This window comes from Brachycentrus maculatus, unplaced genomic scaffold, assembly GCF_059751285.1.
Source record: "Brachycentrus maculatus isolate JH-2025_06_01 unplaced genomic scaffold, ASM5975128v1 h1tg000168l, whole genome shotgun sequence".
NCBI lineage: Eukaryota > Metazoa > Arthropoda > Insecta > Trichoptera > Brachycentridae > Brachycentrus > Brachycentrus maculatus.
The window spans coordinates 94,920-108,187 of record NW_028280921.1 but is presented as its reverse complement, the minus strand read 5'-3'; the positions used below and the strand labels follow the sequence as shown (position 1 = coordinate 108,187).

The 13,268-nt window shown below is 34.4% G+C and overlaps 1 protein-coding gene across 1 annotated transcript in view; it reads right to left on the bottom strand.

Annotated features, from left to right (window-relative positions):
- Window positions 1-13,268, bottom strand: part of Apoltp (Apolipoprotein lipid transfer particle) — a 92,050-nt gene that overhangs the window by 25,607 nt on the left and 53,175 nt on the right. The window contains exons 41-50 of the mRNA XM_088261860.1: window positions 12,508-12,666; window positions 11,108-11,349; window positions 9,990-10,104; window positions 7,816-7,986; window positions 7,189-7,331; window positions 5,921-6,026; window positions 4,146-4,291; window positions 2,710-2,905; window positions 1,383-1,597; window positions 321-837 (exon numbers count right to left, since the gene is read on the bottom strand). Of these exons, the coding sequence (XP_088117986.1) occupies window positions 321-837; window positions 1,383-1,597; window positions 2,710-2,905; window positions 4,146-4,291; window positions 5,921-6,026; window positions 7,189-7,331; window positions 7,816-7,986; window positions 9,990-10,104; window positions 11,108-11,349; window positions 12,508-12,666 (2,010 nt within the window). The remainder of the gene's footprint in view (window positions 1-320; window positions 838-1,382; window positions 1,598-2,709; window positions 2,906-4,145; window positions 4,292-5,920; window positions 6,027-7,188; window positions 7,332-7,815; window positions 7,987-9,989; window positions 10,105-11,107; window positions 11,350-12,507; window positions 12,667-13,268) is intronic.

Below are 13,268 nucleotides of genomic sequence, written 5' to 3'. Positions count from 1 at the left end.
GGTAAAGACCAAGGTTATAAATGTGGGTCAAAGAATCGCGGAATAAACGTTGACAGATGGACGAAAAAGGTGCTTGACTGGATGCCTAGAAAAGAACGCAGAAGCGTGGGTAGGTAGACAAGATGGTTCGATAAGATTAAAAAAGTGGCGGGCTTGCACTGGAAGAGAGTCACATCCAACAGACAACTGTGAAACTTCAAGAGGGAGGTCTTTGTTCAATACTAGACACAAGAAGACGGCTGAAGTAAAAATTTTAATACACATATTTTTCAACTACAAAATGTAATTATTTTTAAGAAAGATACATTAAAAATACTTGCCGTGTCTTTGTTATTATATTGGTGAACATAATGAACACCAAATGGAGAAAACTTCACAATGTCAACGCTAATATCTATTGTGTCTCGGAGCAGATTCCTATCACCTATATCGGAGAATCTTTTGAAAAGTCCCTGAATGAGTTGGTCTCCGTTATAGAAGACGGTTTGGTTTCCGTTGCTCCATTTTTCCGCTTGGGTAAAAGAATAATCAGTGACCAAGAAGTGCCTGGTGCTCAGAGGGACTTCTAGAGAGATGATGCCATGTTGCCCGATGGAGTTCTGCGGGCTTTTCTTTACTCTGTGGGTGGCATTGAGAAGGGCAGTTCGGTTCGGCCAGAAGAACTGGACCATATTCTCGCATAGAGTTTCGCCGTTCGTTATCCTTGCGTCTGTGGCCAGCCATGGTAAGTCGGCGAAAGGCGTGGTGGCGTTGATGGTTCCGACTGTATGCTTCAAGCCTCCGTAAACGAGGTCCAAGTCGAGGAGTTGATGTGACGCTGGATAACAAACTGTCCCTCTGAAAAGATTGACATTCATTATTGAACTAATAATATCATACAGGTGATTGAAAATTCTCATAGTTTCTCATGTTTATCGCTCATATTGTTTGAGCGATGTTGGATTTCAAAGTTCGAAAACCCTCTTTACTTCGATTTAGGTTTTGCAGTAACATTTCTTGGTGGTATGGCATTTTATAGAATAAAAAAAGAACTACATATGTAGTTTTTTCCACATGAATTTTATTTGACCAGCGACCAGGTTTCGTCGTAAGCGACATCATTAGACTGGAACCCCGTCTGATGTCCCAGTCTGATGATGTTGGTTATGATGAAATCCGGTCGCTGGTTAAATAAAATTCATGTTGAAAATACTATAAAATTCTTATTTTATTCTACGTATATCAAACATAATAATCCAATAAGTGCACAATTGATCAGCTTGCCTTCATAAAGTCAGTACTGCGTTGATTTGGCATGGTGCCCTATGTAATTTTGGGGCGAAAATTGAACATCACCTCAACAGTTTCAATTAAAACAATTTTTTTATTTAAAAAGTACTCACACAAGGGAAATGAGGTCTTCTGTTGGTTTGTTATAGGTGCCTTTCAGTTTGAAAGTTTCTTGTTTTCTAAATAAGGGCGATACTAAGACATAGTCCACTTTCACAGTTTTTTCTGCGACATCGACTCGTAAAACATTATCTATGGACTCAATAGACTCTCCCACACCCCAGTCTAAGGAAATGTTGGTCAGCACGGAATTCGGCGGCATCAGCAACTAGAACAATGCAAATCCAATAAAAAATCCTTTATGGTGGAGACTGACTGGAGAATTTTGTAGTAACGTGACGTCTTAACATCGCTCGCGGCGAGCATCAGCGAGCGTCCAAAACTATGGATGGAGCGCTCGGCTTGCTGTACTAACTATGTATACAAATGCTCGCATTGTAACATGTTACGTTACGACGAAATAGCTCCGGTCAGCCACCACCCTTAGAATACTTTCCAATTCTTCCTTCTCCTGAGGAGTTTTACGTGGTTTCCTCCCAGCAATGAGCAAATGCTGAATAATTCCTGATTGGCTCACACTAGATTATGCCTCTTGTTCCCAACACAGATTTAAATAAAACATATTTTCTTTTAAGTTATAAGAAACAAAAATCCACTTGGTGATCAGTTTTAACTTTTTATTATTCTTTTTATTATTTTTTGTTATTTTTGTAAATAATCTGTTGGTTTTCCAATAAGTAAATAAATTAAGTAAAACATTTTGAGTGTGTCCAAATACTTGTTCACAAAATCTGGATTATCTCCAATTACAGGAGTTATTTTCATATTATTTTTGACATCTCATCAAAGATGAAGAAGAATATGGAAGTCTGGGCATTTACAGGGCTGACGACCGTCATAGGCTGGTTTAAGTGATCACTTTACACACGTGTAACATTCAGCAATTCTACCCATTATTGACAGCCACACTACTTAAATTCTTGGAAGTTCTGCATATATGAACCAATTTAGAAACCTTGTTCTTGAATCACTAGAACTTCACTAGAGACATCTATTGGTGAGATGTAAAGAAGCTTTTTACTAAGCAGAAACTCTTATATTAGTATGTGAGATCCGAATCCTGGATTATAATCACACAAATGAGAAACGCCAGAAAATACCATTTTCATTTTTATTATTTAAGCTTATAATTTGACCAGACAATTTATTTACAACATTTTGAGTGTCTCCAAATACTTGTTCACAAAATCTGGATTATCTCCAATTACAATTATCTATGACGGTCGTCAGCCCCGTAAATGCCCAGACTTCCATATGCTTCTTCATCTTTGATGAGATGTCAAAAATAATTAAGTAAAAAGCTAAAATTTTTGTTCTTACCGTTCCCTTAACTAGAGCTAGCATTTTGCTAACGTCTGTTTCATACTTGGCTTTTACGTTTAAGAGGCCACCTTTTTCTTTGGCAAAGCTCATGTCCAAAGAATGTACATCGACGTTTGGCTTGGGAAGAAGGACATTCATCCCAACGACCATGTTTTCCTTGCCAACTGTAGAGAGTGTCGCATTTGATCCACATCTAAAATAAAAAATAAATTAATTTTGTATATTAAAAGCATTGTTAACTTTGTGATATGGTAATATAACACTCTACTTATCATTCATCGTTCACTTTGTGTAATACCACTTTAATAAACACTGATTTGTGACTACCGATTTCAATTAATGAAGACTTACTCAAACTAAATAACCAACTAAATTTAACTTCGAATACACTTTAAAAAAATCCCATTGTGATTCATTTTCTCTTTCGCTCTTTCAAATTTTTTATTTTTGTATACATGTCAGACCGTAATAATTTTATTTTAATTACCTGATAACGGAATGATTATTTCGAAACCGGTAGTCACAAATTCGTGTTTAAAGTGGTATTACACGAAGTGAACAATGAATGATAAGGAGAGTGTGAAAAAAATAAATATCATTTTAATATTGTTGAACATTCCACGTGAATAAATTTTATAGTCTGGACAACAACAGTAAATATTTTGAATGATTTTTTTAAAATTATATTTAAACACATTTTTTCAGGAAATGCTTAAAAGCATCTTTTACACACTGTTGGTAGAGAGCGGCAGACCCTTATAAGCGTTCTATTTGCGTACTTTTGGTAGAGCGTGAGAGATGCCAAAAAACATTGTACAGATCGGAATTCGGTTTGTGATTACTTATGATTAGTATACTGAGGGTCTGACGGCAGACTATTTGAGTATAATTAGAGCCAGGGTTGATGAACAAAACCATCCGATAAGAATGTGTTCATTGATGAAGAAAAATATGGAAGTCTGGTTATTTACAGGGCTTACAAATACAGTGTTGCCACTTGTCTATTCCCCATATGTGCTTCACACCCAGTTTTATGATGAGGTTGGAGCTCTTTATCAGTTTCTCTCTGCCACTGGCTTATAAACCCATTCTAATGTGATATGTATTACATATCACACTAGAATGGGATTATATCATTATGAACAAATATCAACAATTTATGTTTTAATTTTTAAATGAAACACAGCTTTTTTGAGTCTACTAGGTTGTATTTTACTAACAAAAACACATAAAAAAATTATATTGTGACAATTGTTTCGCCTAGTTATGGCATTTTCAAACGAATATGTTTTTGTTTATAAAATATAACCTAGTAGACTCAAAAAATCTGTGTTTGATTAAAAAATTAATACGTAAATTAAAATGGAGTTCTACAAATTAAACCCCAAATCAATAAATAAATATCAACAATGCCAAATTAAAATTTAAAATACCTCCAAGCTTTGTCAATGTCAATATGGAAACCAAGAGCTGATAATTCTGCAGCCACCTTTGGCGATACTTCTGAAGCGTTATATAAGTAAAAAGTATTCATATCCAAGCTGTGTCTCTCTCCATTTACCATGTGGAAGTTATTCACCTGCAAAAACATAATTCATGTAAAAATATCCCAAAACCTTAATTCTTCCATCTTTATTTCTAACCACAAATGACTTCTCCGGGAATAGGAAACTTTTCCCTTCTAAGAAGACGACCAAATTAATGAAATATCTGTTTAAGAGTCTGTTTTTTGGAGGATAGGTGCATTGGTGTGTTATTTTTATTTGAACATCATGTACAGAAAATATATAAGTACATTGGCGGGCTTTTTGCTAAAGAGTAATATCACCAACCAACCAAAAACAGACTAGTGATATTGATCAAAACGTTTGAAACCATATATAGCTGTATGCAATCAGAGGGTTGATAGTACTTGAACATTATAAAAACATAAATTACAAATTAACATCTAGTCATACATGCCCTCCGATTACTCAGACTTTTGACACCGCCAGATTTTAGGTTCTGATTGATCTGATCGTGCCAAGTCTTTTTCGGTCGTCCTCGTCCTGTTTCCCCGCTTTGTTTTGTTTTATTCCCTTTTATGTGGGGACACATAATATCTGATAAATGATAATTAAAGAAAAAGGGAGTTTAAGGAAGGAGGTAGAGGGAAAAACTAAGGGAGGAGGTTTGATGGACAGTTAGGATTCTAATGATAAATAGTAATGTGTCAGACGTTTTAAAAAAGTTATTAAAGAAGGTACATTTTTTACAAGGAGAGGTAATTCATTCCATAGTCTGGCCGCTTGGACAGAGAAGGAATTACTGAAGAATGATGTGTTATGGCGAGGAATGGAAAGGCATGCATCTACCTCAAGCACATCTCAAAGGTTCTAACAATAATTCATTCCTAGTTCCAGCACTTACAGAAAAATGGTTAATATTGAAACATTGAAAAGTTTTATGACACGATCAAGAACTTCATATACTTGGGGGTAGACAGGTCAATAGTTGGATGTATGATAGATGTTTGAATGGTGAAGTAAAGTAAGGATGCAAGGCTGAGATAAGCATTATCGATAAAATTAAGAAAGGTGTGTTGAGATAGTTTGGACATATGGAACGAATGAGTGAGAGAAAAAAATTAGTTGGAAAAAAGAGCAGAGAAAGAGTGAGGAAAATTTACCATGACCAAGTGTTTCCAGTACTTGAAAGTGGTCAGGAGTGATCGGCAGGTTTGTATGAGTAGATGCATGAATGTGGATGTGCGGCAAAAAAATATATGATAGATGTTCAAATAGTGTTATAAAAGTCAAAATTTCAAACCAATTGAAATTCCATTAATTGATTCGGCAGTCACTTTGTGGTAAAATGTATCCATTTTTAATTAATATTTTACTTAGTAAATACCACTATTTATTAAAATCTACTGTGACACGTGTTTCGATGCATTCCGCATCATACGGTGATTGAAAATGATGCGGAATGTACCGAAGTAGATTTTAATAAATAGTGGTATTTACTTAGTAAAACAAGAATTAAAAATCGATTGAAATTCAATAACTTGAGGTAAATAAAGATTTTGAACAAACTAATATTTACTTTTTTATTTTTTTGGGTGTTATTATTTTTTTAGCAGTCTCATTAGTTTCAACATAATAACACTAATACTTTGATACTTTGTAAAATTGAGTGCAAGAGATGTTATGAAAATAATTAAATATACCTTGAAGAACAGGTTGTCTGGTATAAAACTCCATCGAATATCTCCTTCACCGGAGAGCTTGGTCAAGTTATAGTTGCAGAGGAATTCACCAAAGCGGGGTGATAAGCTAAAAAAAACATAGTAGTTCATAAACTAACAAGCAAACAATGAAAAGAGAAAAAAAACCTGTACAAGACCACTGAGTGTGTCCAAATACTTGAACAAAAAAATTTGGACACACTCAAAATGTTGTAAATAAATTAACTGGTTAAATTATAAGCTTAAATAATGATATTTTCTGGCGTTTCTCATGTATGTGATTATAATCCAGGATTTTGACATCATATACTGATATAAGAGTTTCTGCTCAGTAAAAAGATTCTTTTCATCTTACTAATAGATGTCTCTATTGAAGTTCTAGTGATTCATGAACAATGTTTCTGAATTGGTTCATATATATATAGAACTTCCAAGAATTTGAGTAGTGTGGTTGTCAATAATGAGTAGAATTGGTGAATGTTACACGTATGTAGAGTGATCACTTAAACCAGGCTATGACGGTCGTGAGCCCCGTAAATGCCCATATTTCCATATTCTTCTTCATCTTTGATGAGATGTCAAACAATAGACCACTATTTGATTTACAAAATTACACCTGTTCACAAATCTAGAATTAGTTATTTTTTACATTATTTTTTGAAATCACAACATAGATGAAGCTAAATATGTAAGTCTGGGCATTTACAGCAACAGGGCATGTACAACATTCAACAATTCTACCCATGATTTGCAATCACACTACTAAAGTGATCACTTAACGAAGCCTATGACGGTCGTAAGCCCTTTAAATGCACAGACTTCCATATTCTTCTTTATCTATGTACTAGTTTAAGTTTTGAGAACTACAGATGTTCTCACTTACAGGAGAAAATACAATCTGACAATCAGTAAATAAATAATTTAAGTACTGATACTGTAATAACTGAAGGAGGCAAGTTAGTGGGTAGGGTATAGTTTAACGGGAATATAGAAAGTAATAGTGAGAAATTAATAAAATAATTAATAAAATCAAAAATTAGTAGAAACAAGCGTTTAAATCAACATGTATTCTACAAAGTTAATGCCAAATCAATAAATAACACAAAAGGGAAGAAAACCATGATAAAATAAACTTTAAATTGTATCAGAATTGAATCCAATATCAGCTTTGAAATTAATAATACCAATGATTCTTTCAATTAAAATAAGTATCAGTTTTTACATATATTGTGATTTGTTTATTCTCTTACCTGACATCAGCATCCATGGATATAGTTTTAAGATTTTGGAGTGGTGTATTGGACAGGACACTTATTACAACCCTTTTATCTTCTGTCATCTTTATGCTACTCTTCAAAAACATTTCTTTGATGTGCTGGTTGGATGAGTCGATCTAAAATAGAGAAATTTATTCATCAACTATACAATTACAATTTTAAATTTTAGATAATATGCCCTCACTGGATTTTTCTGTACTTAGGGATTACAGTATGTATAAAACTTGTTTAGTATAGCCAGCTCGAAACTTGTTTAGTATACCATTATAGTATGTATAAAACTTGTTTAGTATAGCCAGCTCAAAACTTGTTTAGTATACCATTATAGTATGTATAAAACTTGTTTAGTATGGCCAGCTCAAAAAGGGAGATTAAGAACTCCACAAGTTGAACCCCAAATTTTTTGAGATGGCGACCTTGGGAGAGTAAAAGAGGCGTCAAAAGACCCCAGAAAAGATGGCCCGTCGACATAGCCACTGTGGGGGGTAGAAACTGGCTACAAACAGTAACCAACAGAAGGAAATGGTAGAGGCCTATATCCAGCAGTGGAGAACAGAAGGCTAGAGAAGAAGGTGAAGAAGAATTTAAAAAAAGTATTACCTTTGCAGAAAATTCATTGTAGAACTTCCCAATTTGCCAATTTAGGTGTAGGGTAAATTGAATGGCTCCAATGAGAGAGGCAGTCAACCCGAATTTGCCATTGGCATCTGTTTTCTTGATTCTGACAGAATAGCTTTCCCCTCCTCCGACTGGCTTCAATGTGGCGACCAGCTGAAATCATAAATTAGAGAAATTAATTTCACTAACCTTTTCCGGTCCATAAACAAAATTGTAAAAAATGCCACCAGGTCCAAAATAGATTTACAGCATTACAGGATAAAACAATACATCCAAGTTTTTTTTTAATAAAACTACCAGTGTTAAATTTTTTTATTCTGAAAGTATACAATCTTGTCTCTTATTATTACATTTTATAGAAATATATTATAATATTAGAAATATATTATACAAAAAATATATTTGCTTGTATTTTAACACTAAAGTGATGAAGAAAAAAAATGTCGAATGACATTCGACATAGGACTCACCGGAATAAAGTCGATGTCGAATGACATTCGACATAGGACTCACCGGAATAAAGTCGATGTCGAATGACATTCGACATAGGACTCACCGGAATAAAGTCGATGTCGAATGACATTCGACATAGGACCGGAAAGGGTTAATAGATTTGGCAGTCACTTTGTGGTAAAATCTATCCATTTTTAATTAATGTTTTACTTGGTAAATACCACTATTTCTTAAAAACCTACTGCGACACGTGTTTCGATGCATTCCGCATCATACGGTGTTTGAAAATGATGCGGAATGCATCGAAACACGTGTCACAGTAGGTTTTTAAGAAATAGTAGTATTTACTAAGTAAAACATTAATTAAAAATAGAGAAATTAAATTTAAATTGACATGAAGATCGGTAGCAAAATTAAAATACATAAAACTTGTGTGCGACCCATCATGCATTATTGGATCGAATGCAGAGTGGATATTGCAATAACAAAAAACGAAGAGGTTTTTAATTGAAGAGGGTATTCATTTCATATTGCGAGGACAGTGCAAGAAATACTCGTAAATGATGTGCTATGACGAGGAATGTAAAGTGTTCTCTCCCAAGAAGAACAAAGCGTTAGACTATTATCATAAAAATACAGAATAAAAATAATAATAATGTCAGAAATAATGACCCTAAGGAGTATATCTGGCAAAAGTCTATGAGATGGAATAAGGAACACCAAAATAAGAGAAAAATGTGAGATCCAAGACGTCGCTAGGTGGGGAAGACAATGATATACCCATGTGAAAGAAATGGAACCATCCAGACTCCCCCACATTGCACTGCACGGCTAACCTTAAGGTATACAACTCACGGACAGACCATCAAAGATATGGATTGACAGCTGGGAATTAACATCGCTAATCCCCCTTTAAAATAGGTCACAAGGCCTACACCAAGCAGAAGAAGAAGAAGAAGAAATTTAAACTGATGAAACGAATGCTGTACTTGTAATTTGTAAATGATTATGTTTGACCAAAGGTGATGCATCATAAGGGTGTTTTTCTTATGTTAGATGCTGCATTGTGTTGTTGTTTTTCGGTGTCTTAGTTATGCCTTTATGCTAGGTTGCGAGTTAGGGTTGTTTTTCTATTATTTATTAGGGTATGATAGGTTTGTGTCAAGAAAAATTTGCATCCTTTGAAAAGTGATCCGCAATATTGTAAAATATCGATGAATAATGGTTGAGTGGGAAATGCGATGAATGAACTTCTGCAAATGTCCAGGCACTACTCCTTGTCCGTGCTGGTCACAGTTATGGAGATGTCTGTGTACCGTGTTGGAATCGGATCTAGCTGACTAACTGAACTAACTAACATCATGAAGTAGTGTTTTTTAAAGTGGTATTACACAAAGTGAATGATAATTAATAAGCAGATTGTTGAATTAACTAACTACCAATCCCTTTCACTGCCTACACCAGGGCACTTCTTAAAACTTGGCTGTGATTTTACAAATTTGTATTTATTTAAATTGGTAGTAACAGGGACATTGAAAGGTTTTTAATATAAATTTACAGAAAAATCAAGATTTTGTTTTGTTTCACGTTTTTCATAATTTTAAAATTGTTTAAAAGAGAGGTCTGTAAGGAAGCCTAGATGCTTCTGTATCAGATGTGTGATGATTAGTTAGTTATAAAAATCATTCTTATTGAAAAGTTACCTCTTTAGGGTTAGATCCAGTTATTTTCCCATTAACATTGTAGGTTTTGGCATCTGTTTGCAAGGACCCAATGATTATATCATTATCCTGTAAATCGTATGTAAGGTTGAGGTTCCTGAAAAAAAAACTTTTATCAGCAGAGCAATCTTCATTACCTACATTTTAATTTATCCCCTACATCAGTGGTTTGCAGACTTATTAGTCAAAGAGTCAAAAATGTATGTACATCACAACAATTAATTTTTTTCTTAAGACCGTAATCTGTTTGCAATTCTAGTACACCTTGAAAATAAATTAATACATTAGTTACGGCAATGTTTTGATAAAACTGTATCTTGAGGCGGGCGACATCATACAGCTGTTTTATTATAATACAAGAATGCTCTGAGGTTGAACTCGAAAACAATACAAAATTGGTTGAATGGTCTCTAACGTCTCAAAATAAAATCATGTTAGTCCACAAATCACAAAAGTAAAAAAAATGTTAAAAACACTAATAAAATATTAAAAAATAACAACACAGTTTAACAACCGCCGAAAATTCAAAATCTGCGAATAAAAAATGATTTATGGGCTTTCCCCACACGCGTTTATTGCTTTGTAAATACCAACTGCCGACTTAAGTAAAGACAATGATCTTTGTATTTTATTTCATTTTAGGACAAAGAAAAAAACGCACCGTCTGTATCCATTGTTTAAAGTTAATTTGTAACATTTCCTTCAAAACAGATTACGACCATTAGCTATGTTTTGAACCAGTAAATATCAGTATTATTTTTTTATATTACAACGACATCTATCCACTACACAACAAAAGCAAAAAGGCCAAGAGATTAGAAGTTTATGACGTGTTTTTTGTATACTAAATTGAAGGTAGCCGAAATGCACAAAAATGTGCACCCCGCCACCACACAAGGTTTCTGAAACGCACAAATATGTGCACACCGTACACAATGTGTTAAGACATTTATTAAATTATGGGCACACTCAATTAAACCTGATTTCATATTTTATGCTTTAAAAAAAAATCTTTTGAAAGTAAGTTATCCATAAGAACACTACTTATTGCGAATAATGTCATGAGTCATGTAGCTCACGACCTGCTATATGACATTTACCTGAATCCTCGATTGGGAGTGGACACGATGATGGTAGTGTGTCTCCTCTTCTGTTCCGCTGATATGGAGTAGATGCTCTCCCGGGAACCCAGCCTGCCCATGGCCTTCAGCACGTTGTGCGAATCCTCGCTGCTCATGGCTAGAGTCATTTCGGAAGGCGGGATCACCGGGATCAGCGACACTTGGACTTTGGCGCGGAGGTTATCCGTCAGGGATTTGCGCCAACTCACTTCAGACAGGAACTAAAAAATGTTCTTCAAATTGATACATTCTTCTATATCAGAGGTTACGAAACCTTTTGGTCTTATAGACCCCTTGCCATGTTTTTTGATTTTGGGTAGACTCGGCTTACCTGATATTATTTTTAGCAAATTCATTTGTATTTCAAATGTATTTTTGACAGCCGGTGTATGTAAAGCTACTCAGGGATGTCTTTTTGAAGCCCGAATTGCTGATATTAGCAAAGCTCCTAATTTTATCATTTAACTCTATGAAAGGATATTTTTCTTAGGGACTATTCACACAGATGTCAATAGTCTGAAGATTAAGCCAAAATTCATTACGATATCAATATTTAGTCAAGAGAATTAAATCATGAGTCCCGCGCCAATACAAACTGTGCATCGTTGACCCCCATTTCCATTTCATGGACCCCCAATTTTTTTGCTGACATAGACCCCTGGGGGTCGATATAGACAACTTTGGGAATAACTGCTCTATATAAATAAGAATGTACAAAAATGCAGTATGCATTAATTTGTGCGGTTTTCTAAGAGTTACTAGTATTGTTTTGCATCGCGTTCATCCGTGACTATTTTCATTTAAAAGCTACTGTCATTGCGCATCTTTTTCAATATATATGTCATTTGGTTGAAGCGTAAACAATTTTTTTTCTATTCATTTGATGATGTTGTAGCTTCCCATGGACAATACTTTGGACATTGAATGTTTACCATTTTACAATAAAGCCTTAATTTTCGAGAAAAAAAAACGTACAAATTAATGCATACTCCCAATAGAATAAAATAACAACTTTGCAGTTTTTTCCACATGAATTTTATTTTACCAGCAACCGGGATTCGTCGTAACCGACATCATAAGACTGGTGTGAGGCTAGACAAAATTCTATGTTATAAACACAAAATTCATTCCATATTCATGCAGTTACGATAAAATTCCTAGTATATCAGAGCTAATATGGAGAGATGGCTTCTAGGAAGAGAGCAAAAATCAACACTGGCTTACATTAACAGAAAAATTATTGATAAATGCACACAAAATATAATTATGTACTACAATAAGGGTATTTAATGAAAAATTATTAAATAAAATTAGCTTTTTACACCAAAATTCTGAAAATTGTTGTGGCAGTCAACATGTTAATATACAAAATAACTTACAAAGTTGTTTTGCTTTCCTTGTTTGACCTGTAATCCGCATACAATTGTGTTTTCCACATCCGAGAAGTCCTTTTTGAAGTCTACCTTCACATTGTATGGTTCTATGTATGGTGACGTAAGATTTAGAGTACCAGATGTAGCCATAAATGTTTCGTCCATCTAAAATTAAAGAATTATTTTAATTAAAGGCTATACCATCAAATACATCTTTTATATTATTTTTTATATCTAAATGTAGCTAGCTCTTCCTACAGGCATAACCATCGGCAGGTTGGTCTTGTGTATAGTAATGGGAAACAATCTATGCCGACGCTGTCTTAGGTAACTGTAGGGAACATACAGACCAATGGTCCTGATGATTTCAGGATTTTGATCATACTGTGCAACAATCGATAAAAATGCGTAATGTAGCCAAGCATACCCCGGAGAAACTCGGTCGGGTAGAGCCAAGGATAATAATACCCATACTCTCTCATGTAGAACATTTACAACATTTTGAGTGTGTCCAAATCACAAAAAAAGTGTGTTCACAAAATCTGGATTATCATATCACTTTATTTCACCATCAGATGTCTCTAGTGAAGTTCTAGTGATTCAAGAACTATGTTTCAAAATTGGTTCATACGTTATATGTAGAATTGGTGAATGTTACACATATGTAAAGTGATCTTTCGAACCAGCCTATGACGGTCGTTAGCCCCGTAAATGATCAGACTTCTATATTCTTCTTCATCTTTGATGAGATGTCAAAAAATAGAGAT